Consider the following 24258-nt stretch of genomic DNA (forward strand, 5'->3'; position numbering starts at 1 on the left):
TGGAATATTCGTCTAGGTAATCGACGACTGAGACCTAGATCCAACTTCCCAGAGCCCAAGGAAACAACTTGAAATGATCAGGTATATATATATATATATATATATATATATATATATATATATATATATATATATATATATATATATATATATATATATATATATATATATATATATATAAAGTGATAAGACAAGGAAAAGGTGGCGGATTCCCAAGTTAAAATTGCCAATATTAATTACGTCTAAATTACTTAATTATAAGGATCAAATATTTCCATTGTCAGTTGACAAATTAAATAAAAGATTTACAAATTATAGCACGAATAAAGGGAAGGAACACTGCGTCTTAAGCCTAATCGCGACCCTGTTTTATCTTTACGTACTGCAGAGCAAAACGCATCAAGCCAACTAAGATCTGAAGGTGCGCCCTGCTTTTGTTCAAAGTAGTCTGTAATACCTCGGAGATGCCCTGTGGTCGTTTGTGTTCCAGCAGCGCCCCCTGCTGTGCACTGTGGAGAATGAAAACTGACTTTTTTATGTTTCTTGAGGATGGCTGTTGCGCCTGCGCAACCAGTGTAACAAGATGGCGGAGAGTGCGGAACTGAAGGTAAAGCGAGTACATACGTTAGCTTGATAAATAAACGTTTCACACACTGAGATTTCAATTTCAGGTGTTAGTGCCGTTGACACTTAACAGTAGACACCCGAAGAGTGTTGTTATGAAGGCATATGATAAGAAAACAGCAGACCAGAAACGACTAGATAGACAGTTAGCTGACGAGCTAGCTCGGTAGCACTAGCTTTGTTATTGTTGCACACTGCGTTAGGCTCTGTCTGTGGTTCACCTGCACTTAAATAAGGTCGGATGTGGGCTTTAGCAAGAGATGAAGCTAATATTCCTGTCAGCGTGTGAAACCCACTGGCATTGTAATGTTAGCCTCCTAGCCTTATCAGTAGTTCGCCGTGCGAACCGCAGTTTGTGTTAAAGATGGGCTCTGTCTATTCCCTGGAATCCTAGTGCAGGTTAACTTGGATTGGCTATACTTTTGACATCTAGTCTAACAAATTACAGACACTGTCCACACTCCTGTTTTAGCGTAATCCAACGCGATTTGTTTTCAAACACAAGTTAACACAATGAAAAGTCTTGTTTTGTTTCAGTGAGGTCACACCAGCATCATGCGGGCGGTGTTAGCTAGTTTTTACTTATTAAACCACAGCGGTGTGTCCCCACTTTCTAATTTAATATTGTTAATGGATTATTATTCCACTGTGGATAATTACACTACATGTAAAAGGCTTTCATTTTGATCTTCACTTCAAATGAACTAATATCTGCGATACTCACACGTTGCATTGCCAAAGGTGATCATATCAACAGTACTGTAGCAATCATTGAGGTTGATCAGTAAGTGTTACTTTTGTACAGCATAAAATGCATTTGAGATGAGCTCACTAAAGATTTAAATCTATCTGTAATTTCTAAGAGTACCGCTTTTGAGTTAAGCGTTGGATTTGCGCAATACTACAGTACACTTCTTTAATATGGCTTCATCATTATGTAGGGAATGTGTTATAAAGGTGTTTTCATGCGTGATTCTGATTTGCACTGCTGGTGTTGCAGTTAAAAGAACACAGATTCTAACACTAATTAGTCATTTGGTATTTAAAACCACCAAGACTGTCTTTATTAGTGGTATATACTATACTGAGAGAGAGAGCTCTCTGTGATCCCTTATTCTTGAATATGGCAGGCACCACCCTGTTATGGGAGTGTGTTACAGAAAAAAGAAATGCCATTGTAGTCATCTCCAAACTATGTTTTAAGTTTTCTCAAGCCAGCTTTAATAAGTACATATTATGCAACTTCACAGTATAATTTGCACCTCTAAGGCGTCAAGAGAATATTTTCCATTGCTTAAATATTTATCCCGGGTAGGTCACTGATTGATTGTCAGAGGAGATTACCAAAATATTTGCATATGGACTATATGATTGCAGCCTGTCCTTTTAATGCTGACGTTGCTTTATTTGTCTGCAACGCAGTCATCCACAAAGATATTACAGCATGGAGTCAGCACAAGAATATGAGTGGAGGCTTTACAGTAGAATGTAAGATAGTACAAACTATTTAAAATTGACTTTTATTCTCTCTGTGTCTCAGAGGCTGTCATGCAGGCTAGTGTTGCTGCTTTGCTTCACTGCATTTCACTCTAAAATATTTGTTTTGTTTTTTAAACAAACATAAAAGAAACTCACGTCCTGCTAAATCCTTGAAAAAAATAAAACCACCATGTAGTTTAATGCAGTCTGTTGCAGCGTTGCCACCTTCATTGTCAAACATTACCAGAGTTAGATTATCTTGGACAATGTCTCAAAAAGTTTCTGTAGTGGCTTCCATTATTTTGCACAGCTGACCATGTCCACATCCTGTTTTACCACGAGCAACATGTGCTGATGTGTTATGAATTAAAAGTACAAAGACGTTGCATTTGAAAATGTGCATTTCTGCATCTAACCAAAAGCCTGTCTCTTCCATAGTCATCTCAGAGGGGCTATGTTTACAGACAAATATTAATGACTCAGTGAAAATGTTGTGTGTGGACATTGCAAGCTAGCAAAGGATTTAAAAGCATTATTTATTTATTTTTAAAAAAATAATAAGAAGAAGACATTATTTAACAGTTGTATTTAATTGACAAAATAGTTTTTTGTTTCTTTATGACAGATTAGAAATTTTTGTTTTTAAGTTGTTATAGATCTTCTCTTCCTCACTCTTCATTTTTCACCAGCAAATGGTAATGAGCCTTCGTGTTTCTGAGCTCCAAGTGTTGTTGGGATATGCGGGACGGAATAAGCATGGGCGCAAACATGAACTTTTGACCAAAGCTCTCCACCTACTCAAGGCTGGTTGCAGTCCCGCAGTGCAGATGAAGATCAAAGAGCTCTACAGGCGGCGCTTTCCAACCAAAATGGTTTCGCCAGTGGACCTAGCTCTTCCCGGTGTTCACGCTGCAGCCAGCTTGCCCACTGGCCTTGCCCAACTGGGGTTTGACAGCCACGGTTCCCCATCACCGCTGCTGCCTGTTTCCTTACTCGGGCCTAAGCACGAGCTGAGTCTGCCTCATCTTTCCTCCGCTCTGCACCCTGTACACCCTGATGTCAAGCTCCAGAGATTGTCATTCTACGATGTGCTGGATGAGCTGATAAAGCCAACCAGCCTGGGTGAGTCCACAACTTCCTGTTCAGCTTTGTTTAGTGATAGCACCTCTCCATTGCGTGCATCCCATGAAAGCACCGGGTAAAAGTTCAGCATCTGTTGACCCCAGTCGTTTCTGTAGGTTTCCCCACTGACTCTGTGTTTCTGGTTTCTTTTTCATAGCTTCAGACAACAGTCAGCGGTTCCAGGAAGCATGTTATGCCTTTGCATTAACACCGCAGCAAGTTCAGCAGATCAGCAGCTCCATGTAAGTGAGAAAGCTTCTTGGTACATTCGGCAAGTTAAATAAATGAGAAGACAAATAACTGTCACTTTTAAAGCTTTATCGCTAATTAACCTTTTATAATTAGATATCGGAGAAAACCGAGTCATTCATGTGTTGTGTGTTAAATATTTCTTCTTTTTGAATTCTTCAGGGACATATCCGGGACCAAATGTGACTTTGCTGTTCAAGTCCAGTTAAGGTATGACTAAGATAGCCTTTTCTTTTGAGCATCTGTTTTAATCGGTGTGATGTGGCGGTGTGAGTAATGGGTCTGTTTTTAGCTGCTCTCCATTTTGAATCAGCCAGAAATAGTAATGTCACATGAACAAAAGTTTAGAGAAAAAAAGAGCAACTGTGCACACATCCAGACTAACTTTTCTTTTAAGTGACAGAACAGAAAAAGGTTTGAAAACTAAGTGGCTACAAGTAATAAGTGAACCCTTAAAACACTGATACACAAGCAACATTTTGATCCTCAAGCATGCCAAAGAACAAAAAGCCTAAGAGAGCTCATGCAGCTGGAAACTTGTTTCTAAATGTTTTAATCCTGAACAAAAGTTACGACAGTTTTGTTTGTTTTAAGCATGCTGCTAGTGTTTTTCTTTTCAAATTTAAGAAATGAAAGCCTCAACTTGCTAATTATGATTTTAGTTATCGTTAATGATAAGTGACAATGATGAGATCCTGCCATCCATGCTCTTCTGCTTATCGTTATCAGGGTCATGGGGGGGGGGGGGGGCTGGAGGGCTGGAGCCCATCCCAGCTACGCAAAGATAAGAATTGAGTTGAATTACATTGAGGTCAAATTTTCAAATGAACAGTGAAGGATACAAGGCATGTTTTTCTCTTGGGGGCTCAGGCTTTTGTTTATATTCACAACGGACATAAGGGATTACAAAAATAACCAAAGAAAAGTACAAGCATATTTGGATGTGGACACATTGTTACCACACTGAACAGTAAAGGGCAAGTTTGCTTTAAAGAACACATAATTTATCCAGTCTAGCCTGTAGGATTTCCCAAGCCAGCATATATATGACAGAGAATACTTAATGACATTAAAAACTGGTGAATGACATCCGTTAAGAAGTGCTCTCCTGTATCATAGATGGAGATGGCTGTACTTGACACAACCGAAAACCTAAAATAAGCAAGAAAGAAAGAAAGCCAGCCTTTTTGTCAAAGTGGTAACTGAACAGAAACAAATTGTGTTTGCCATTTTTTCCTCAACATCTGAACTTATCCTCGATGCAATTTGTTTTCTCTTATTTTCAGATTTTGCTTATCGGAGACAAGCTGTCCCCAGGAGGACCATTTCCCCCCAAATCTGTGCGTGAAGGTGAATGGAAAGCCTTGTAATCTTCCGGTGAGTCTTTGGTGTTTGTTTTGTTTTTCTTTGCTTGTCATAGAGCATTTCCAGTGTTTAATAATGTGACTGTGAGTTACTAAATTTGTTGTGTTCCTTATAGGGATATCTTCCTCCCACCAAAAATGGAGTTGAACCAAAAAGGCCCAGTCGCCCCATTAACATAACGTCTCTTGTCCGGCTGTCTACTACAGTCCCCAACACAATTGTGGTGTCATGGACTTCAGAAATTGGCAGGGTAAACACACTGGATTCTCATTTTTTTTTATGTTTAAACAAATGGTCTGCGGAGTTGTGAGGAGAACATGAACCATCAGCATGACCTGGTTTGCTTATTATTTCCTCTTTTTTTTCAGTGTTTTTCCATGGCTGTGTATTTGGTCAGACAGCAGTCGTCAGCAGTGTTGTTGCAAAGACTACGGGCCAAAGGAATCAGGAACCCTGACCACTCCAGGGCTCTGAGTAAGTCACGATATTAATTGGGAAGTACAAAGAACTGGATCTGCCCCATGATTTGTGAGAATGACATTTAAGAAACAGAAATTTCATACAGTAACTCTGCTACAGTTTTCTAACTGGTCTGACCACAGAGTCGAAACAAAGGTAAAGGTACTTTTCTTTGCATTCCTCATATGTTCTCTGGAAAAGTCCCTCTGTTTGTTTATGTGAACAAAGGCCAACGGTGGAGCTTACATTTTCTGCTTCACAATTTTGTAGTCCTTACTGTATGTGGGACTCTACAATACTATTAGAGTAATTCCCCTGAGATTGCTTGTTTCAGTTTGGTTTTTAATGTTTAAAGTGTTTAGTTTTTACTTTAGCTTTGTTTGTTTTTTTATATTTGCAATATGAAATAATTTGTCAGTAGCAAGGTCACAATTGTTCCTTTAACACAGACACACTGGGAACAATGTTTGGTCTCAATAAATCTATGCAACAACATTGTGCTTCAGTTCAGTTCAGTTTTACTTCTGTAGCACCAAATCACAGCAACAGTCGCCTCAAGGCATTTTATATTCTAAGGTGAAGACTCTACTGTAATATAATGTTTTAAGAGCTTTTCTTTTATGTTATTTTTTTAAGTTTTTCAATACATGTTAACTTTTTTCCACTTTTTTAGTTTTGTTATGTTTTTTTAGTTCAACAAACTATAATAACCTTAAAACATTGTTACACAAGCAACATTTTGAACCTTAAGTGTGTCAAAGAACAAATTCCATTAAACATTAAAAAGTTGTGACTCTAGCACTTTGTTTTGCTTACAGTCAAAGAGAAGTTGACGGCCGATCCAGAGAGTGAGATTGCTACCACAAGTCTAAGAGTCTCTCTCCTGTGTCCTGTAAGTACCATTCATCACTATCCTCCTTGATGTTAAGTTGCTTCTTAGCCTGCTGTTAGAGCAACAAGAAATACATTTACAGTTTTAGTGACCCGAGGTTTACGATATTTGGATGTAAAGTGGTTGGGGACTGTTGCTTTTGTTCTGTGCTATTATATAGTATAAAACTGATCACTGTGTCAGTCAATGGAAGCGACATTTATCGAATTATCTTTCTTTTCTTTTCTTTTTTAGTTGGGGAAGATGAGGCTGACAATCCCCTGCCGAGCAATGACATGCTCACACCTCCAGTGCTTCGATGCTACTCTTTATATTCAAATGAATGAGAAGAAGCCAACATGGGTTTGTCCAGTCTGTGACAAGAAGGCACCATATGAGCACCTAATTATTGACGGGTGAGCACGTCTTTTTTTAATTTATTTTTTTAATGTCGGGTATGGTTCCATGCCCATCCGTTTAGTATGATGTAGTCAGAAATGCTCTCCTTCCTCTACTTTGTAGAAATGTTAATCCAGTCGTCTTCTGACCAGAAAGGGTGGAGCAGGTTTCTTTAACATTGGCAAAAAAGGGATGCGCTGAATGCCTTTTTAATTTGATTAAACCCACTTGTTCTGGGTGGATGTTGCTGATCAGACAGCTTTAGCAAAAACGGATGCAGTCATCTGGTTATGAAGTTAAAGTTGGCTTAACTTTAACATCCTGCATTCCTGATTTTTATCAGGATAATCCTGCAGCTTGTCTGACAGTTGTCAAGATAAATAATAATAAAACTGCATGCTGCATAAATAGCGTGTAGCTTTATAAGCAATTAAACTCAATTAAACTTCTTGTTTTAACTTGAAACAGACTTTCTTTGGTTTGTGTTTTATTGTCTCCTGACTATCTTGAACACAGCTGTTTCTGGACTGGATTCTTGGACAGGAATTGCCAATAATACAAATCCTTGTTTATGTTTATTTAGTATCAGTTGCTCAATCTGCTCATGATGAATCACAGCTGTATTGTAATTCTGAAGTTTGACTTTTAAGTGACTCACAAGTACTTAAGATTATTGTAATAGAATTGGAATGGCTTGTTTTTCTAGGTTGTTCATGGAAATCTTGAATAGCTGCTCTGACTGTGATGAAATCCAGTTCAAAGAAGATGGAAGCTGGGCCCCTATGAGGTCAAAGAAAGAAGTGCAGGAGGTTTCTGCTTCCTACAACGGTGTAGACAGCGGTATGTCAGTTGATTTTAATCTTTAAATCTAATCTTCCCCATGATCTGGGAACGCAGACTGACATTGCTGTTTCCTTGTAGATCTGTCTGGAACCGACGCGCATGAGCACAAACGGTCTTCTAATGACAACTGCAAGAAAGTAGATGTGATCGATCTGACACTGGATAGCTCCTCAGAAGATGAGCTAGATGACGAGCCGCCTCCTAAAAGAGCCTGTCCCTCGCTGTCACCCGTCTCTCCACCTGCAAGCAAAGGGTAAGTCATGAAACTGCAAAGGAAGTGAGATGACTATAAAAAATGTGTTCAACTCTGTCTGCTTTTGTCTCTAAACATATGATGTTATTTCCTCCCAGAGTACTAAACCTGCACAGCCAGGCCTCACCTGTGAGCAGAGCTCCCAGCATGCCACCTGTGGAGACCAGTTACATTCCTCCCCCACCACCTCTCATCCAGGACTACCGCCACTACTATCACACAGCCAGTGACCTGCCAGGTAGCCCCGTCAATTTCCCTAAAGGATAGGTTTTGAATTTTATCTCACTGCCATCATAGCGTGTATGTGTTAAATTCTGTCATCTGACTACCAGCATGAGTGTGCCTCCTGATAGACAGAACTAGGGATAATGTTGATGTCTTACAGAGTAGCCATGTCATAGGGAGAAAACTTCACAGTGATTGTTGTAAGTCATTAAGTGTACATTAGTCACGTAGGTTTGCGCAAGGGTGAGACAGTAGAAACAAAAACCTGTTCGTTTGGTTGGTTGTTTTTTTGGTTTTGTTTTCGTGCAGTGGTCAGTTGAAATTTTGTAACACTTTTTTTTTTTTTTTTTTTTTTTTAAGCATGCTGAGAAAGATAAGACTTTGGTTTTTGTTACAAAATTTTCCTTATCAGGACACATTTATTGTTGTACTGAATAATTTGGCTCTCTAATCAGATAATTTATCAAATGTACCAGTGTAATTAACTGGGGAAGGTGTTTTTACTTTAAATGCTACTTTTCCAAAAAAAAAAAAAAAAACCAAAAAAACTTTTTCTCAGAACTTGTTTTTTTTTTTTTTTTTTACACACTGAGCGAAAAGGAAACAGAAAAAATGGAGAACATGGACGCTTTTTGGGAGGGATTAATAAAATAAAAAGATATTCAAATTACCTCCGTAAAAATATTTGGCTCTAATGTGTCGATTAAATTGAAAGAAAGGTTTTTGTTGTGGGAAATATTCCATATACTGGAGACCTGGGGAATTTTCATTGTAATACGTCGGTTGTAAATTATTCACTTGTAATGACTTCATGCCTCTGAACGCAGCTTGTAAAGTCTTTTCTTTTTCTTACAGATCAAAATTTCTTCTCCTTCCTCCAAGGCGACAATCAGGTACAGTTACTCATTCTCATCCAGCGACCACAAACCCGCCTAAATAGATTGTAAAAGAGTGATATATTTTCAGTAAGACAAATCTTTAGATCTGTACATTGAATTAAATAAATTTACAGATGGTTTTTATCCAGTGATAGCTGTGCAAATCAAAACTAAGCTTTATTCATACATTTAGTGCTGTACATACAGCAACCTCACTTTTTCTCACATACTTAAGTTACTAAAGTGCTGTTTGAAATTATTATCTCGCTAACAAATAACACTTGCCAGGTGTACGCTGAGGTCCGTGTCAAATCTGAGGTCATTTGGAAAACTGATTCTCAGATTTCTGCTAAAACTAGTTTTCTGTTATCCTCTTACAACAACTGGTGTCTTCATGTGAGGCGTTTAGTGATTGTCTTTGTAGACTGTTACTAATGAAAGTAACTTGGTTTGCATCCCTCTTTCCAAATTGCACGACTCTCTGCCCGCACATCACTCACACACAGCGCCATTCAACACCACAGGAAAACATGCCAGTGACATTTGGGAACAACTATAAACTTAATATTCACTAAAACAACTTAATTTGCCATTTTGCTTCTATCTTTAGCAGCTGTTAGTTGAACTACTGTATATTATATTAAAGCATGCATGCAGTCAGACAGGCACAGGTCTTAGTAGTTTGTCTTAAAATTAAAACTTGGTCATCTGTTTTTGCTTTTTGGTTTGTTTTATTCTCCCAATTCTTCAGTGTCATGAAGTTTTGTAAATATAGCACTAGGCTTTAACATATTTCTTCACAGTATGCTCGACTGTTGTCACTCTTCTTTGTCCTGTTAGCATTACAATATGGTGATGGCTGCTGCAGCAGCTGCGTCGGCTTCAGCCTCAGAGGATCATGACCTGCTCCTCAACCGTTTCCTGCCCTACAGCTCCCCTCAGCTCTTACGTGAACAGCCAGGCACCCCGGGGAGCAGCACATTGGCTGCCACCAACGGAGGCAGCAACAGCGGCAGCACCAGTAGTTTGGTGTCTTCGAGCAGTCTGCGGGACCGCGACAAAGACCGGGATCGGGACAGAGACAGGGACAGCCATTCCATTTCAGGATTATCAAGGTCCTCAGTGGAAGCAGCAGCAGCTGCAGCGGCCATTTATGGCTCCATATCTGACATTATCTCTCTTGACTAGATCCACTCAGAACTGAAAGACAAGGGAGACGTCGAGAGCAGGAGTTCTTTGTAAATAAAGAAGAGGAAGATGAAAGAATACAGTGCTATGTACAGAGAGGAAAATCTATTTTCAATTTTACTTATCATATGTATATAAACTTAGGACGCTTCCTGTCCGGTGAGTTACTTCAGTTGATATTTTTCTGTGAATACTGAAGACTTTTTCACACCTCTTCATGTGGTCCTTTGATTAAATTGTACCTTTTGTACCTGTTTTTACGGTTTTGTTTCGATAATTCATGTCAATGGCATTATTTCAGTATACATGCACAGAACGCAGTGGGGGTCACAACCTTATGGAGCGTGATATTCAGAATATAAAGCAAAAGGGCATTGTTATAGATGTACAAAAGGCAAGTCTCAGCAAAACAGGAAAATGGGTAACACTTTCTTTATTTTCTAAATGGCTTTATTTCTGTTGACATGCTGTGGGCAGCAGAAAGATCGGCCATTTTTTGCCATCACTGTAGAACTTTTTCAGTAGAACATTCATGCTGTGGTTATTATTTTAAATAATTATTTATGATGTAAGTTATGTAGGATGCGTGCTGGGGTTTTTTTTGTTTTGTTTTTAAAGAAGCATTCCCTATGCCTCTAGGAACTGTTGCCACTAGAAATGCAGGAGTAAATGCTAGATCCTTCTATTGTCGTAAGTGCTCTCTTTTCCTCCTCACTTCTTCAACTCAAATCAAACATGAGCGATGTTAAATTGTTCAAACTGTACCTGGATGACATAAATTGGGAGAAGTCAGTATTGTTAAGACAACACTTTTATTTTAATTTTATTTTGTTGTTGTGTGAATGAAGGGCACAGGTCCAGCAAGAACCACTATCGGACCTTATAAAAATAAGTCTTAGATTTGCAGTATTGTGTAATTTTTTTTCTCTCAAAGTGTAGCTGTTTTACTTTGCATATTATATTCTTAAAAACATGCACAGAAAAAAACCACAATTGATGAGTTGATACCGATAAATTTCTGCTCCACCGTCAATGGGAGACTAGTTTCTGGTCCGCGTGAGGTGAAATGCTATATTTGAAAGGTGTAAAACTGTTCACTGAGTGCAATTGGATTAAATACATTTCACTGGGTTTGATTTTAGCACTTGTTGCTTTTTGTTTTTTAATTTACAAAGAGCCTGTTTGGAGCAGTGAAGCATTACAATGCGCAATTGAGTAGTTTTCAGCTTTATGTGTGTCTACAAATTACCTGAAAGCTCACCTGTTTGAGTGCTCTTCCCTATTGAGGCGACAGGACACAGCCTTTTTTGATGTTTAATGTATTTGCAGCAGCCTCTAAGATAACTGTGATAGAGCTTAGTCTTCGAGTGAATCACAACACCCTTTTTTTTGGCCCAAAAGTCAAAATCATCTATGTTACTTTGGACTCCTCCCTTTCCTTTATTTTGTTTGACTTGTGCTTACACTTAGAATTATTTATTATCATATATATTTTTCAGCATTTGTTTGATTAATGAACATGCATTGCTGTCATTGTATGTGATCATTTCTTTTGTAATTATATATAATTAATGCTATTTAAAGATGTCATTGTTGCTTGACATGCATTGTAACATTTTCTGTTTGTCTGTTTTGCTATCAGATGATGTCAATAACTCAATAGAAGCTTTGATCATTTTGAACGGCTGCGAGGTCTACTGTGCTGTTTGATATTTGTAAGAATTAAAACCAATACAAGGAAGTGCATGGTTTGTAGATGGCGTGAGGACAGCTCCGTTTGCTTCTCTGGTAGCTTTTGAGAGCATTCAGTATAGAAACAAAATCATTCGGTTGAATGTCGCCAGCAAAAAAATGTACCGTCTCTGAGGAGCGGCGTGGCACTTAAAAGAAATCTGCATTGTTTATGAAATTGTTTTTCAGTATCAAGGTCTTAGGTTACAAAAGGATAAAGCTACATAATATCATTGGCAGTTATTATTAGAAGAAGAAAGAAAAGCAACATTGTACACATTTGCTTGTTAGTAGTTTTCTTGATTTTGGAGGAGTGGAAATGGGCTCGGGGTATCCCTGTGTTTTAATGGTTAATTTAAACTAGGAGTGATGGCATATTCAAAAAATACAAAATAACTGAAATGATATTTATGTACTTACAAACCAAACTAAACTAAAATATTAATGCATATATATACAGGAAATGTCCCTTTTTAAGTCTTTCTCAATTTGGTTGAGTATGTAAACCTGACAAAGTGCCGCAGGCTTTCTGCATTTGTTTATTCAGTCAGCATGGTCGAAGTCCACTTCCCTGCTGTGTTTACCATACAAAATACGTTATTTACCCTGTATTTAGAACTTTTTTTTTCATGCAGTTGAAATGGACAGGTTGGCAGTCTGTGGCAGAGACTCAGACGAGCATTCATGTTCACATTCACACCGATAGTCATTTTGAAATCAGTATTATAGGACTGTGGGAAGAAGTCAAGGTACCCATAAGGAACCCGTGCAGGCACAGGGAGAACATGTAAACCTCACTCAGTCATGCCCAACTGGGGGCTTTTTGCTATGAGGTGATTACCATGCCGTCCTTAAAAATACATCTGCCAGATGACACTCTGCCAGACAGATAAATTGAATTATAGATGATAGTAGCATGAGATATAAATTATTTCCTGTATCTGTCTTTGTGGTAGTGGAGCTGAATCAGTCTGTTACATAAGGTGGACCTCAGTGATATTCCTGTCCATCACAGCTTTAAAAGTTTCCTGTTTGCAACCAATCACAGAGCCACAGAAGCAGATGATTTCTTCATCTCAACAAAATCATTTACTAGTCAACAGTCAAACCTGGTGGTGGTAGTTTGGTGGTCTGGGACTGCTTTGCTGCTTCAGGATGACTTGCTGTAATTGATGGAACCGTGAATTCTGCTCTCTTCTAGAAAATCGTGAAGGAGAATGTCTGGCCATCTTTCCGTGCCCTGAAGCTCAAGCACACTTGATTTATGCAGCAGGACAACAATCCAAAACACATCTGCAAGTCTACCTTTGAATGTGCTGTGCTGGCCTAGTCAAAGTCCAGACTGAAATCCAAATCAGATACTTTGACATAACCTTACACAGGTTACTCAAAAATGCTTAATTAAAACAGTTTTGCAAAGAAAAGTGAGCCAAAATTCCTTCCAAGTGATATGAAAGATCTATTGCCAGTTACCACAAATGCTTGATTGCAGTTTCTGCTGCCAAGGGGCACACAACTAGTTATCAGGTGTAGGGGACAATTTTTTTTAACACAGCACCAGTTGGTTTGGCTATCTTTTTCTTTTTTACATTAATAAATGAAATCATCATTTACAATTTGTGTTTTGTATGTATTTTGTCTTATATTATGCTGGAGAGTAGTGACAATCTAATTTGTTAACTAATGCCATTGTGCAGTAACTTGCAGGTAGTGCAGTTACATTCACATTTGCATTGTTTTTATTTATTTTCTATCTATTTATTTATTTATTTATTTATTCATTGCAATTTTTAATAACTATTGAAATTATAATTTTTGGGAGTATAAGAAAAAATATATGTTTTTAAACTTTTTTTCTACCCTGGTCTCTGGTTTCTGTAAAAGAAATTAACTGGTGAACATTGTATACAGAATCCAGACACTAAACATGGCATACCTTGTTGACATTTTACCTCCTTTTTAAAATTATATTTAGTTATTTATTTACTGCGTTGGTTCAAATTTTATGTTAATTTTCATTTCATGATCAATATTATTATTTATTTTTACAGTATTGATATTATATTGAACTTCTGAAAACCTGCTTTTGGCAGTTATCCCCCACTTAAATAATAATAATAATAATAATAATATTGAAAAAGAAAAAAACTAACAGAAACCTGCCAACCCACTCTGAAACTTTTACTTAACGTAAACAAACACCAAATAAAAATAATATATATATAAAATCACCAGTCTTTGGAGCATCTGTTCATCATATGACACTAATTAATAGCACACTTGCGTTCGAGCCAAACCACAGGTCTGTCTCAGAGGACATGGGCACAACCAGCTGTTTTTAGCTTAAAGCCGTTTCATGACTTGTTGTCTAGCCTGCATTTTATTTTTTTAACAGACACCGATGCTTCAAAAGTCCAGCAGAAGGCAGAAACGTGTAAGGTAAATGTGAAAAGAAATCCTGTTTTGCATTCATTGCTGATTTGGAGTGTGGATGTGGGTTTAGTCGGGGCATTAAAGCGTCATCGCGTCGGTCATGACGTTTTTAGAAAGCGGCGCCGCTGCAGACTGGAATGGGAGCTGGCGATTTTTCCCATATTTTGATAGTTTAATCCGTGAATGGCGCCGAAACAGGACCCGAAACCTAAATTTCAAGAAGGTAACAGTTTGTTTCCTTCTTGTTCTGTTAGGCTTGTACCAGCAGCGAGTGCTGGAGTCGCTGAAAAGCTTCAAAGTGTCAGCTAGTTACTGATCGTAACAAACAGCTAGCCGTATTAGCTCTCATTGTTGTTACTGTGAACACTAAATGGGACTCGGGAGTTTTTATTCGCCGCTTTGGTGGTTTATTTCGTCCTGTCATTACTACACAAACCAATTTCAGAAGTAAGAAGCTATAGAAACTGTGTTTTCGAGATCTTTTATTGAACTGAAGGCTATATTTTCATTCATGCAGCGTTAGCTTCTCATTGACTGTTAGCTGAGTCCTAGCTAGCTTTTTTGTACACGGCGTGTTAGCACCGCCTGCTGCTGACTTGGCGCTCATTTGTTGAATTATATACAAGTGGTTAAGTTATTAAATTAACTAGCAGGACTACGTTAAATTTATTTAGTAAAAGTCTTCCTTTTTATTATCAGTGACCAGAATGTTCTCTTGACAGTTAGTCATATTAGTGAGATAATAGTCGAGTTTTCATGTAAACTTCCGTAAATATGCAGTTGTGGTCAGACGTTTATATGTAGTCGTTATGGGCATGTAATGCCATGGTATTTTTTTCCACCCTGGAAAACGAATGAGTATACATCATTAATGACTTTAACAACCAAGAACGTGGTACACAAAGTATACATACAGGCTCAAATGTATACATACATTCACTTAAAGCTTTTAAGTAGTGCTTAAGGTTCTACAGTGTCTTTTAAATGACAAGACCAAGGCGCATTAAGTTCTTGTTGGTGATCATGACTGACTACAACTGGTAGTTTTTAGTTTTTATTTATTTTTGTCTGGGGAAAACATTTGTTTGACAGCATTAATTGGGCTGACCAATACTTTGAACAGTGGGACTTTGATGGACCAGTTGGAGAAGTCTAAGTAACTAGGTAAAGATCTAAGAAGAAGATTATAATTTTATTCAAGTTGAAAAGTTGAACAACCCACAAACCACTAAGTCTCAATGAACTGGAAACCGCTGCAATACCACCATCACTGTGGTTTCACTGAGTTTTACATTGCTACGGACTAACAGGGTGCCGACCAAGAATAATAATAATAATGGATTGGATTTATATAGCGCTTTTCAAGGCACCCAAAGCGCTTTACAATACCACTATTCATTCACTCTCACATTCATACACTGGTGGAGGCAAGCTACAGTTGTAGCCACAGCTGCCCTGGGGCAGACTGACAGAAGCGAGGCTGCCATATCGCGCCATCGGCCCCTCTGGCCAACACCAGTAGGCAAGTAGGGTAAAGTGTCTTGCCCAGGGACACAACGACCAGGACAGAGAGCCCAGGGATCGAACCAGCGACCTTCCAGTTACAGATGCGATTCCCAACCCCCTGAGCCACGGTCGCCCCGAATAAGCCCCAGCTCCAAAATCAGCACCTTCAAGATCAACTGAAATTTGCAGTTGGCCACATGAACAAGTCAAATGTCTTCTGGAGAAAAGTTTTATGATCAGATAACTCCATCCCTAGTAAAAAGTTGTACCGTATGTCTTGGCCAAGAATCCAACAAATTTATATTGTCTCTACCAAGTCTGCTAAGAAGAGGGGTCAGATATCCAGTCAGAAGCTTGTTGATGACTACCAAAAGCATCTGGTTGAGATGGAGCTTGCTAAGAGACACAATCAAATATTAGGAGTGTATGTATACTCTTGAGCCTGTGTGGTTAGGACAACATCTAAAATAAATTCAAGTGTGTGTTCGTACTATCCTGGTGGGGACCAAAATCTGACATATACTATACTGGTGGGGACTTTCTGCACCGTGGGGACCAAAATCCAGGTCCCTATGGGGTTGAAAGCAATTTTCACACTCAAAATGTGGTTTTAGTGCCAGGGTTACAATTAGGTTATGGTTAGGTTCGGGGTTAGGCATTCATTTTTGATGGTTAGGGTAAGCGGCTAGGGAAAGCATTAAAGGGGCGACCGTGGCTCAGGGGGGTTGGGAATCGCATCTGTAACCAGAAGGTCGCTGGTTCGATCCCTGGGCTCTCTGTCCTGGTCGTTGTGTCCTTGGGCAAGACACTTTACCTACTTGCCTACTGGTGTGGCCAGAGGGGCCGATGGCGCGATATGGCAGCCCTCGCTTCTGTCAGTCTGCCCCAGGGCAGCTGTGGCTACAACTGTAGCTGCCTCCACCAGTGTGTGAATGTGAGAGTGAATGAATAGTGGTATTTTAAAAGCGCTTTGGGTGCCTTGAAAAGCGCTATATAAATCCAATCCATTATTATTATTATTATTATTATTATTATGTCAATGGGATGTCCCCACGAGGATAGCAAACCAGACGTGTGTGTGTGTGTGTGTGTGTGTGTGTGTATGGGGGGGGGGGGTTCTTTCTTCTCTCCTGTCAATGCCTTACTCACGTCCTTATTTTGTTATCTTTTCAGGTGAAAGAGTGCTGTGTTTTCATGGGCCATTGCTCTACGAAGCTAAGGTAAGCTGCCTTAATTAAGCGTGTCTCTCATTCAGTCGTCTTCTTTGTGTCTGTGTTTGACAATGAGTCATCCCTCTCTTTGCAGTGTGTTAAGATAAACATCAAGGACAAACAAATCAAATACTTTATTCATTACAGTGGGTGGAATAAGAAGTAAGTTTTTGGTCCCAATAAATCCCGATTAACGTTTGTACAGGAACTGTTTAACAAGTGCTTACATTCTTTTGATGTTGTGTCTTCCAGCTGGGACGAATGGGTTCCTGAAAGCAGGGTGCTTAAGTATGTGGATAGTAATCTGCAGAAACAGAGAGAGCTTCAGAGGGCCAATCAGTACGTCAATACTCTTTTTCTTTTCACTATCGACTTTGAACTGACTGTGAGTTCCTTATGACTGTTGGAGCAAGTTAGGCAAAATCCTTCATCTAATTTCAGTAGCACACAATGTGTGCTATGTTTTAAATGTATTGGGACACAACAGAGTTTTAGTCTAGCTCACAATGGGCCTGTGTGGAGTCACTATACAAGTGAAGCACATTCAGTCTTAATAGAATATTTTCCTGTAATTTTATTTACACATTAATCTGTTATTTTTATGCTCGAGTAAATGTCCCACTTAGAACCCCCCCCCCCCCCCCCCCCCCTTTATTTGTGTACTAAATCCCTTTATGCAAGTGCCAACACTAATGTGTCATGCCTATTTATAGTACTACAAAAACTGTGTTGGGTCACATGCTACAGTGATTTTTAAATCTTGTGAAAGTGTAGTGAGTGTGGTACAAATTAAGTATTCCTGAATATCTGAACTTGTTTTAATACAGAGACCATTATGTAGAAGGAAAAATGAGGGGTCAAGCGCCAAATAAGAAGATACCTGCTGCATCGCAGAAAAACGATGTGTGAGTTTTTGTTTTGTTTTCCTCTGTAACATAAGCTGCCAAACTGCTTTTCATATTAACACTTCACACTTAATTAGCTCTTCTTTGTTTGTAGGAAAACCAAAAAGAACAAACAGAAGAGTAAGTACATCACATTGTCTTACAATGTTAGAATTTATAAATGCGATTCTTAAAATTGACTCATTATAAGGCAAGAGTGGCAGTTAATTAAAGCTGTGTCTGTGCAGCTCCTGGAGCAGGAGAAGGGACTAGTTCAGGGGGAGATCCAACCCATCCTCCACGCAAGAAAAGAGCTCGTGTTGACCCAACTGTGGAAAGCGTAAGTTCAGATAACTGCTGAATTTTTTTTCTGTTGGTAATGTCAAATAATACCAGACTGTGCGAAAATGAACAGGCTTAATGTGCCAATACACCTGCTGCAGTGGTCGCTTTGCTCACTGCCACGCCATCACACAGATGCAGCCATTTATGCCTGCAGTTAAGGCGCAAGAAGTTTGTAGTATTCTCCTAAATGATAGGTGTCGCCACTCAGACACCATCTTGTCATGTGCGCTGATGGGGAGAAGTCAAAACCGGAAACCAAAGCTTTGTCAAAAGTGTTTTGTTTTTGTTTTATTTGCAAAGTTCCTTTCACAAGCTCAGCCGAGCACAACGCACAAAGTCGCAAAAATCAAGAGGTGCACGACCGACCAACATGGCACAAGATGTGAAGTGAAAATTATCACGAGACGGCTACGACACAAGCGACGCGGCAACCATAAAAAAGCCCTAAGGCTGCTTTGTTTTCTCCTCATGTGGTTTATGAGAACAAAGTAATCGCACTTGGGTGCAGACCAGAGCAACCGCACTGAAACCCTTTGGGGGAGCTGATCTTTCTTTGGTTTCAAACAAACTTCAGAGCGGTTTGTTTATGGTTGTTTATAGGTTTGAGTGGAACACCTTGCTGTAGCCGAGAATGCTTTGCATTCTGGAGTGTTGCAGCGTGTATAAACTGTGAAATATTAACCAGATAAAATACAAATGTTAGGACTAAATTTTCCATGTTATCCACTATTCCAGACCACAGCACCTGTTTCCTGTATTTACTTTTGTTGCTCTCACTCCAGACTCGAGTAAGCATACCGAACATTGTTGCATCGTTTTTAGTGACGCATTTTGGCTCACTTGGAGTTTGATTGGCATCTTCTGTGTGAAAAGAGACGAAACCATGGGAAAAAGCTACAAGTTTACAAATTCATGAACTGCATCAGACCAGAGTTAACAAACTATAGGTGTAAAAACGCCTTAATTCACTGCAGTTGCAGCTGTGTAGCAGGAACTACATTTGAAACCACTGTTTATGAAATGTTTCTGAGGCTTGGTTTCCATTTAGGTGTGTAAACATGATTGTTAAAAGCTTCCTTTTAATTAACTTTTTCTTCTTTTTTTTTTTTTTCCCCCCCCGCACTCCTGTTTACTCAGGAGGAAACTTTCATAAATCGAGTGGAGGTCAAAGTGAAAATCCCAGAGGAGCTGAAACCCTGGCTTGTGGACGACTGGGACTTGATTACACGGCAAAAGCAGGTTAGTAAGCACTGACCTTAAACTCAAGTTTCACTTACTTCACAGCATTTTATACATTGTATTTGTCTACAACATTTCCAAGGTTATTTCTTTCTATTTTGTTTTTCTTCAGCTTTTCCACCTACCTGCCAAAAAAAATGTTGACACAGTCCTTGAAGATTATGCAAACTACAAGAAATCAAGAGGAAACTCAGACAGCAAGTAAAAACTTCTACTTTTCATCTTCTCAAGCAAAACTGTTTATGGTGCAAGCAATGCAGAGAGAGAAAATGTTTTATTTAAAATGTTTCTAGGACATGGTGAACAAATACTAAGAGTAAAAGTTTGACTTTTCTGTTTTCTCTTCACTGCTCAGGGAGTTTGCTGTAAACGAGGTGGTTGCTGGTATCCGTGAATATTTCAATGTTATGCTGGGGACACAACTTCTCTACAAATTCGAGAGGCCTCAGTACGCAGACATCCTTGCCAACCACCCAGATACACCAATGTCTCAGATCTATGGGGCTCCTCACCTACTCAGACTCTTTGGTAAAAGCACTTACACATCATCATGTTTGGTGAAAGAACTAGACGACGAAAACTGTGTAGAAGAGCTAAAGATTGTCCTGTTTTTTTTTTTTTTTTTAATCAAATTATTCATATAAAACTATCAGATGTGTGTTGTAGGTCTTAATGCACAAAAATGATTGAACATGTTTTTGTCTAAGCTTTAACATATTAAACACTGAGCTGTTTCTACCATAAAACTCCAAAGATGCTTTTTAAAAAAGATTATCTGCCTTTTCACTTGTGTTGAAAGAGCTGACTGTAAAATCTCTTGATGATTCAGTTGTTACTGGAAATTAACTCTTTGATCTGGGGGAGGTATCATTTCCACTGTAACCACAGTTTGAAGGCACAGCCAAAAGTTTTTCAACTTCATCATCTCTCGACTTGGACTAAGCCCAAAATAACTCCCTATTGGCATTGTCATAATTAAGGTTATAAAAGGTCAGATTCTTTTCTGGATTCGGTCCATCTTTTATGGATGCTTTGTGAAGATAAAATTGGGCCTAGACAGGTTTTTAGTGTCAGGGCAGTGTCCGAGAAATCAGAAAAATATATGCCAGCATCAATCATAAAAAGGAATTGATAGCTTAGAGGCTGTTTATACCCCATCTAGGGCTGGCCCGGACAAAACACGAAAGGCATCTCTTTCCCAAGTTCCAAGGAGCCACAAGAGCCACTTGTTAAGTTGGTGAATTAACTCTGGGGTGAGCTGAGGCCAGAACATCAAGCAAATCTGTCCACAGATTCAAAATGGAGATAATCCAACCAAAAGAAACAAAAGGCAAAACGCAGCAATTCATGTACCCAACTGACATAAGTATGAGAACTGTTCAAAATTGAAGGCAGCCCACCCTTAGTTATTCACACTTGAACACAAACACATTGCAAGAACTACATGTGTGTGGCAGGTTGAAACTTGCAGCTCCCCCCCCCCCATGCAGATCCTTTAATCCCTTCAAGACCCTCAGAAAATGGGGGGCTTGATGGAAAAATAGGTGCAACTCCTAAATGATTTATACGTTTTGATAAACAGTTATAACTGAAAGTCTACACTTTATAATAAATTAAGATATGACTAAAGTCTCCTGTGGCAGTGTACAGAGACAAAACTGCGAGAGGTTTGTGATTGGCCAAAAGCGTATGGCCCTGACTGCGATGCCATGTTTATTACAGGGTATGTTGTCTCAGTTAATTTCTTGTCATAACAAAGCATCATAAATAAAGTCAAATGACATAAGCTCGGTAAAACATTTGTTGAGAGAAGTGTTGCACACACGCCTCTTTAGATGGTGTTGATTTTTGCTTAAGCAGTAGTAGTAGTGTAGAGGTGTTGACCTTCTCTGTCTAGTTCCGACTTTATCCTTTAGTGTGTGTGTGTGTGTGTGTGTGTGTATATATATGTGTGTGTGTATATATATATATATATATATATATATATATATATATATATATATATATATATATATATATATATATATATATAAAATTAATTTATTAGGGGTGCAACGATATTCGTATCGATATTGAACCGTTCGATACAGTGCTTTCGGTTCGGTACGCATATGTATCGAACAATACAACATTTGTAATTTATTTTATCAATTTTACTTCTGACGATGCTGTCTGTGTTGAGCGCTCAGTGAATCTGTGTTCGACTACTCCGCCTAGGCTGCACTGTCGAGCGCAGATCCACTGAGCGCTCAACACAGACAGCATAGTCAGAAGGAAGAGCGCAGGGCAAGCTAGCGAGACAGAAGTTAAGCTCTACTTGCAACATTCAGATCTGGCGTTTGGAATTATTTTGGTTTTCATGTGACGTATGACCCTGAAGGTAAGCGAGTCATGGACTAAAGTAAAACAGTATGTTGGATGTGCCATGCAATGCTCAATTACATGGGTGGGAACTAGTGTGTTAGCGCAGTTAGCTCGTTAACGTGTTTGCCGTCTAGCCCCATGCACGGAGCGATCGGCGGTAGCTCGTTAACGGAGATTTGCCGTGTTGTGGCGTTAAGGTCATTCCAACGAGATTAACCTGAAAGCACTAGTGGGAACACAACGAATATGACTGCACATTTACGCCGACATCATCCTAGTGCAAAGACAAGTGGAAGCAGACAAAAAAAAGCAAGCATGCTACTAACTTTAGCCGAGTCATTTAGACAGCTGTTAGCACATGATTCTCCTTATGCTGCTGAGAATATAGCCCAGAAGAAGCGGATAGTATAGCTTTTATTTTGGAAAGAGCCATTTCTCTGTAATAAACTCTCTTTTCCAAAGATGAGTGATTCCTCAATCAGATACAGGGCTTGCAATATCGCTAGCCCGACGTCCCGGAGCTAGCGATTTTTTTCAGTCGGGCTACCAAAATCTATCTCTGCCCTGCCCGTCGGGCTATTGTAGGAAAAATATATGTCAATGCTTTTGCATTCTTTCAGAAATGTAGCTGGGTAATTATGTCATTGGCATCGGTGAGCCACTGTCAATATGTGACATATGAAGTCGCGTTTGAATTTGCGCTTGTTTTTTTGCTTTCACTTTGCAATCGCATGAACTGTGTATAGAGAGTGACAGCACTGATCTGTGAGTGATGATAATTTGTGCACCAATTCCTCTGACATCGTCTTATTAATCGTTAGCTTACTATGCAAACATGACAAGTGAAATCTCCCGCAGCAAGCTTAAACATGTGAGAGGTTGATCGCGCAGAGAATCGCTGAGCTTATGTGAGTGAGCGTGTAAAAGCATTTCAGTTCTGCTGAGCCAAATAAGACAGGTCAGGGTGAAGAAGTGACAGCCAAAGAAAAGCTTACCACAAAACGGAGAAGTTATGACAAATCAGACTATAAGGCAAAAAGAAAGTGCAGCTTTATGGTTTCATGGACAAAAGAATTTCTGTGGCTGCAATATGACGAGCTATATAACCAGGGCTGCACATAAGTGGTCCGCAGGTGCGCATTCGCTGTCAAAATAAAAAACACGCACAAGGGTTAGGGTTAAATTTAAAAACTGTACTTTTGAGTTAAAATATATATTTATAATTTTAATAAATGACAAATTAAAAAGGCATGAACATTTTTTTTTGTATCGAAAAAATATCGAACCGAACCGTGAATTTTGACATACCCCTAATATATATACACACACACACACGCACACATGCACTCATGCAAGCATCAACATTTAAAAATAAGGGCTGCTTTAAATTGAAAGTGTGCAGGTGAGGCATGGTTTTGCAATGAGCTGTTATAAATGAAATGGAGGTCAGTGGTCACATGACTTATAAAAGGCTGTCATTGTTTGGTTTTGAAAGTGAGAATCGGAGCCATGCTGGCGTACACGCCCCTGGATGAGAAGAGCCTTGCACTGCTGCTCAGTTACCTACAGGACTTCCTCAAGTGAGTATTCAGGAATCTTAACGAGGCTCATGATGATTATCAAAGCTCAGCAGAGATGAGTAAAATGTTTCTTCATTTCAGGTATCTTGTAAAAAACTCTGCATCGCTCTTCAATGCAAGCGACTATGAAGTTGCCCCTCCAGAGTACCACCGCAAGGCAGTGTAAGGTTTTTTTTTTATTTTTGGATCAGAAGGCTTTGTGTGTTGACGTTTGGAGACATTCTTCCCAGTTGAAAGGATGTTTTCACAAAACGCCTTTGGAGAGCGGATTGTGAGAGATCTGTTGACGATGTAGAGGAGAATTGGAGCAAGATGTCACACTAATCCCTGGACAAATCCATTTTCTTTCATGTGGAAAGCTGCTGATTATGCTGTTCCTGTACTGGTATGTTTTTGAGTACCACTTTGTAGTTTGTTTGGGTTTTGTTTTTTTTGTTTTTTTTTTAATTTTGTTTTTGTTTGGGGTTTTTTTTTTTTTTTCTCTCTTTAGAGAGAAGAATTTCACGTTCCCTATTTTAATTCAGATGCTGGCTTAATTTGTCATGTAGGCTGTCACCATTTTTCTAATAAAACCATTCTCCAGATGTTTGTCCTTACATTTACATTTTGTTTAAAGACGTGTTTACGTGAAGATCCTTTGTTTTGTTTTTTTAAATGTAGTGCTTTATGGGAGCGTTACAGAAATCAAAATGAAGATGTGATTAGTTGTTTACAACCAAGGTACAGATTTCTTTTCATATATTTTGTTGAAATATATGAAACCCGTTAAGACAAGTCAGTTGTATAATATGCTGTAAATATTTTTAATAGATTAAATATTATTTTGGACTTTTCGCTCAAGTTTAATTTTACTTGAATTTCACTCTTTTACCCAGCGTCATAGTTAATGAACAAGGACCAATAACAAAGCTTTTCTTTTATGCAATGAATGTACGCTAGGACTTTTTTTTTTTTTTTTTTTTAAATCCGTAATACAAATGGAGGTTTTAAGTGCAAACATTAGTGCTTGA

General features: G+C 38.9%; 2 protein-coding genes across 2 annotated transcripts; both read left to right on the forward strand.

The window, feature by feature from the left end:
• The first annotated feature begins 554 nt into the window (after positions 1-554).
• pias1b (protein inhibitor of activated STAT, 1b) lies at positions 555-11699 on the forward strand. The gene is made up of 14 exons (XM_040025852.1): positions 555-607; positions 2793-3225; positions 3383-3467; positions 3637-3684; positions 4761-4851; positions 4955-5089; positions 5208-5313; positions 6117-6190; positions 6425-6585; positions 7275-7408; positions 7490-7664; positions 7763-7902; positions 8745-8782; positions 9608-11699. The coding sequence occupies exons 1-14, from the start codon at positions 584-586 to the stop codon at positions 9953-9955; spliced, it is 1992 nt and encodes a 663-aa protein (XP_039881786.1). The 5' UTR covers positions 555-583; the 3' UTR covers positions 9956-11699.
• A 2516-nt stretch (positions 11700-14215) lies between these two features.
• Positions 14216-24078, forward strand: morf4l1 (mortality factor 4 like 1). Its single transcript, XM_040025853.1, has 12 exons — positions 14216-14342; positions 16799-16845; positions 16931-16998; positions 17089-17175; positions 17664-17741; positions 17836-17861; positions 17969-18060; positions 19203-19304; positions 19417-19505; positions 19660-19832; positions 23164-23248; positions 23330-24078. The coding sequence occupies exons 1-12, from the start codon at positions 14303-14305 to the stop codon at positions 23412-23414; spliced, it is 972 nt and encodes a 323-aa protein (XP_039881787.1). The 5' UTR covers positions 14216-14302; the 3' UTR covers positions 23415-24078.
• The last annotated feature ends 180 nt before the right edge of the window (positions 24079-24258 follow it).

The sequence above is a fragment of the Simochromis diagramma genome, unplaced genomic scaffold (assembly GCF_900408965.1).
Source record: "Simochromis diagramma unplaced genomic scaffold, fSimDia1.1 OVJJ01000293.1, whole genome shotgun sequence".
Classification (NCBI taxonomy): domain Eukaryota; kingdom Metazoa; phylum Chordata; class Actinopteri; order Cichliformes; family Cichlidae; genus Simochromis; species Simochromis diagramma.

Coding starts and splice junctions, on each gene's coding strand:
- morf4l1 (XM_040025853.1), top strand. CDS start 14,303: ATGGCGCCGAAACAGGACCCGAAACCTAAATTTCAAGAAG. Junction 16,846..16,930: donor CATTGCTCTACGAAGCTAAG/GTAAGCTGCCTT, acceptor CTCTCTTTGCAG/TGTGTTAAGATAAACATCAA. Junction 19,506..19,659: donor AGAGGAAACTCAGACAGCAA/GTAAAAACTTCT, acceptor TTCACTGCTCAG/GGAGTTTGCTGTAAACGAGG.
- pias1b (XM_040025852.1), top strand. CDS start 584: ATGGCGGAGAGTGCGGAACTGAAG. Junction 5,314..6,116: donor TGACCACTCCAGGGCTCTGA/GTAAGTCACGAT, acceptor TTTTGCTTACAG/TCAAAGAGAAGTTGACGGCC. Junction 8,783..9,607: donor TCCTCCAAGGCGACAATCAG/GTACAGTTACTC, acceptor TTGTCCTGTTAG/CATTACAATATGGTGATGGC.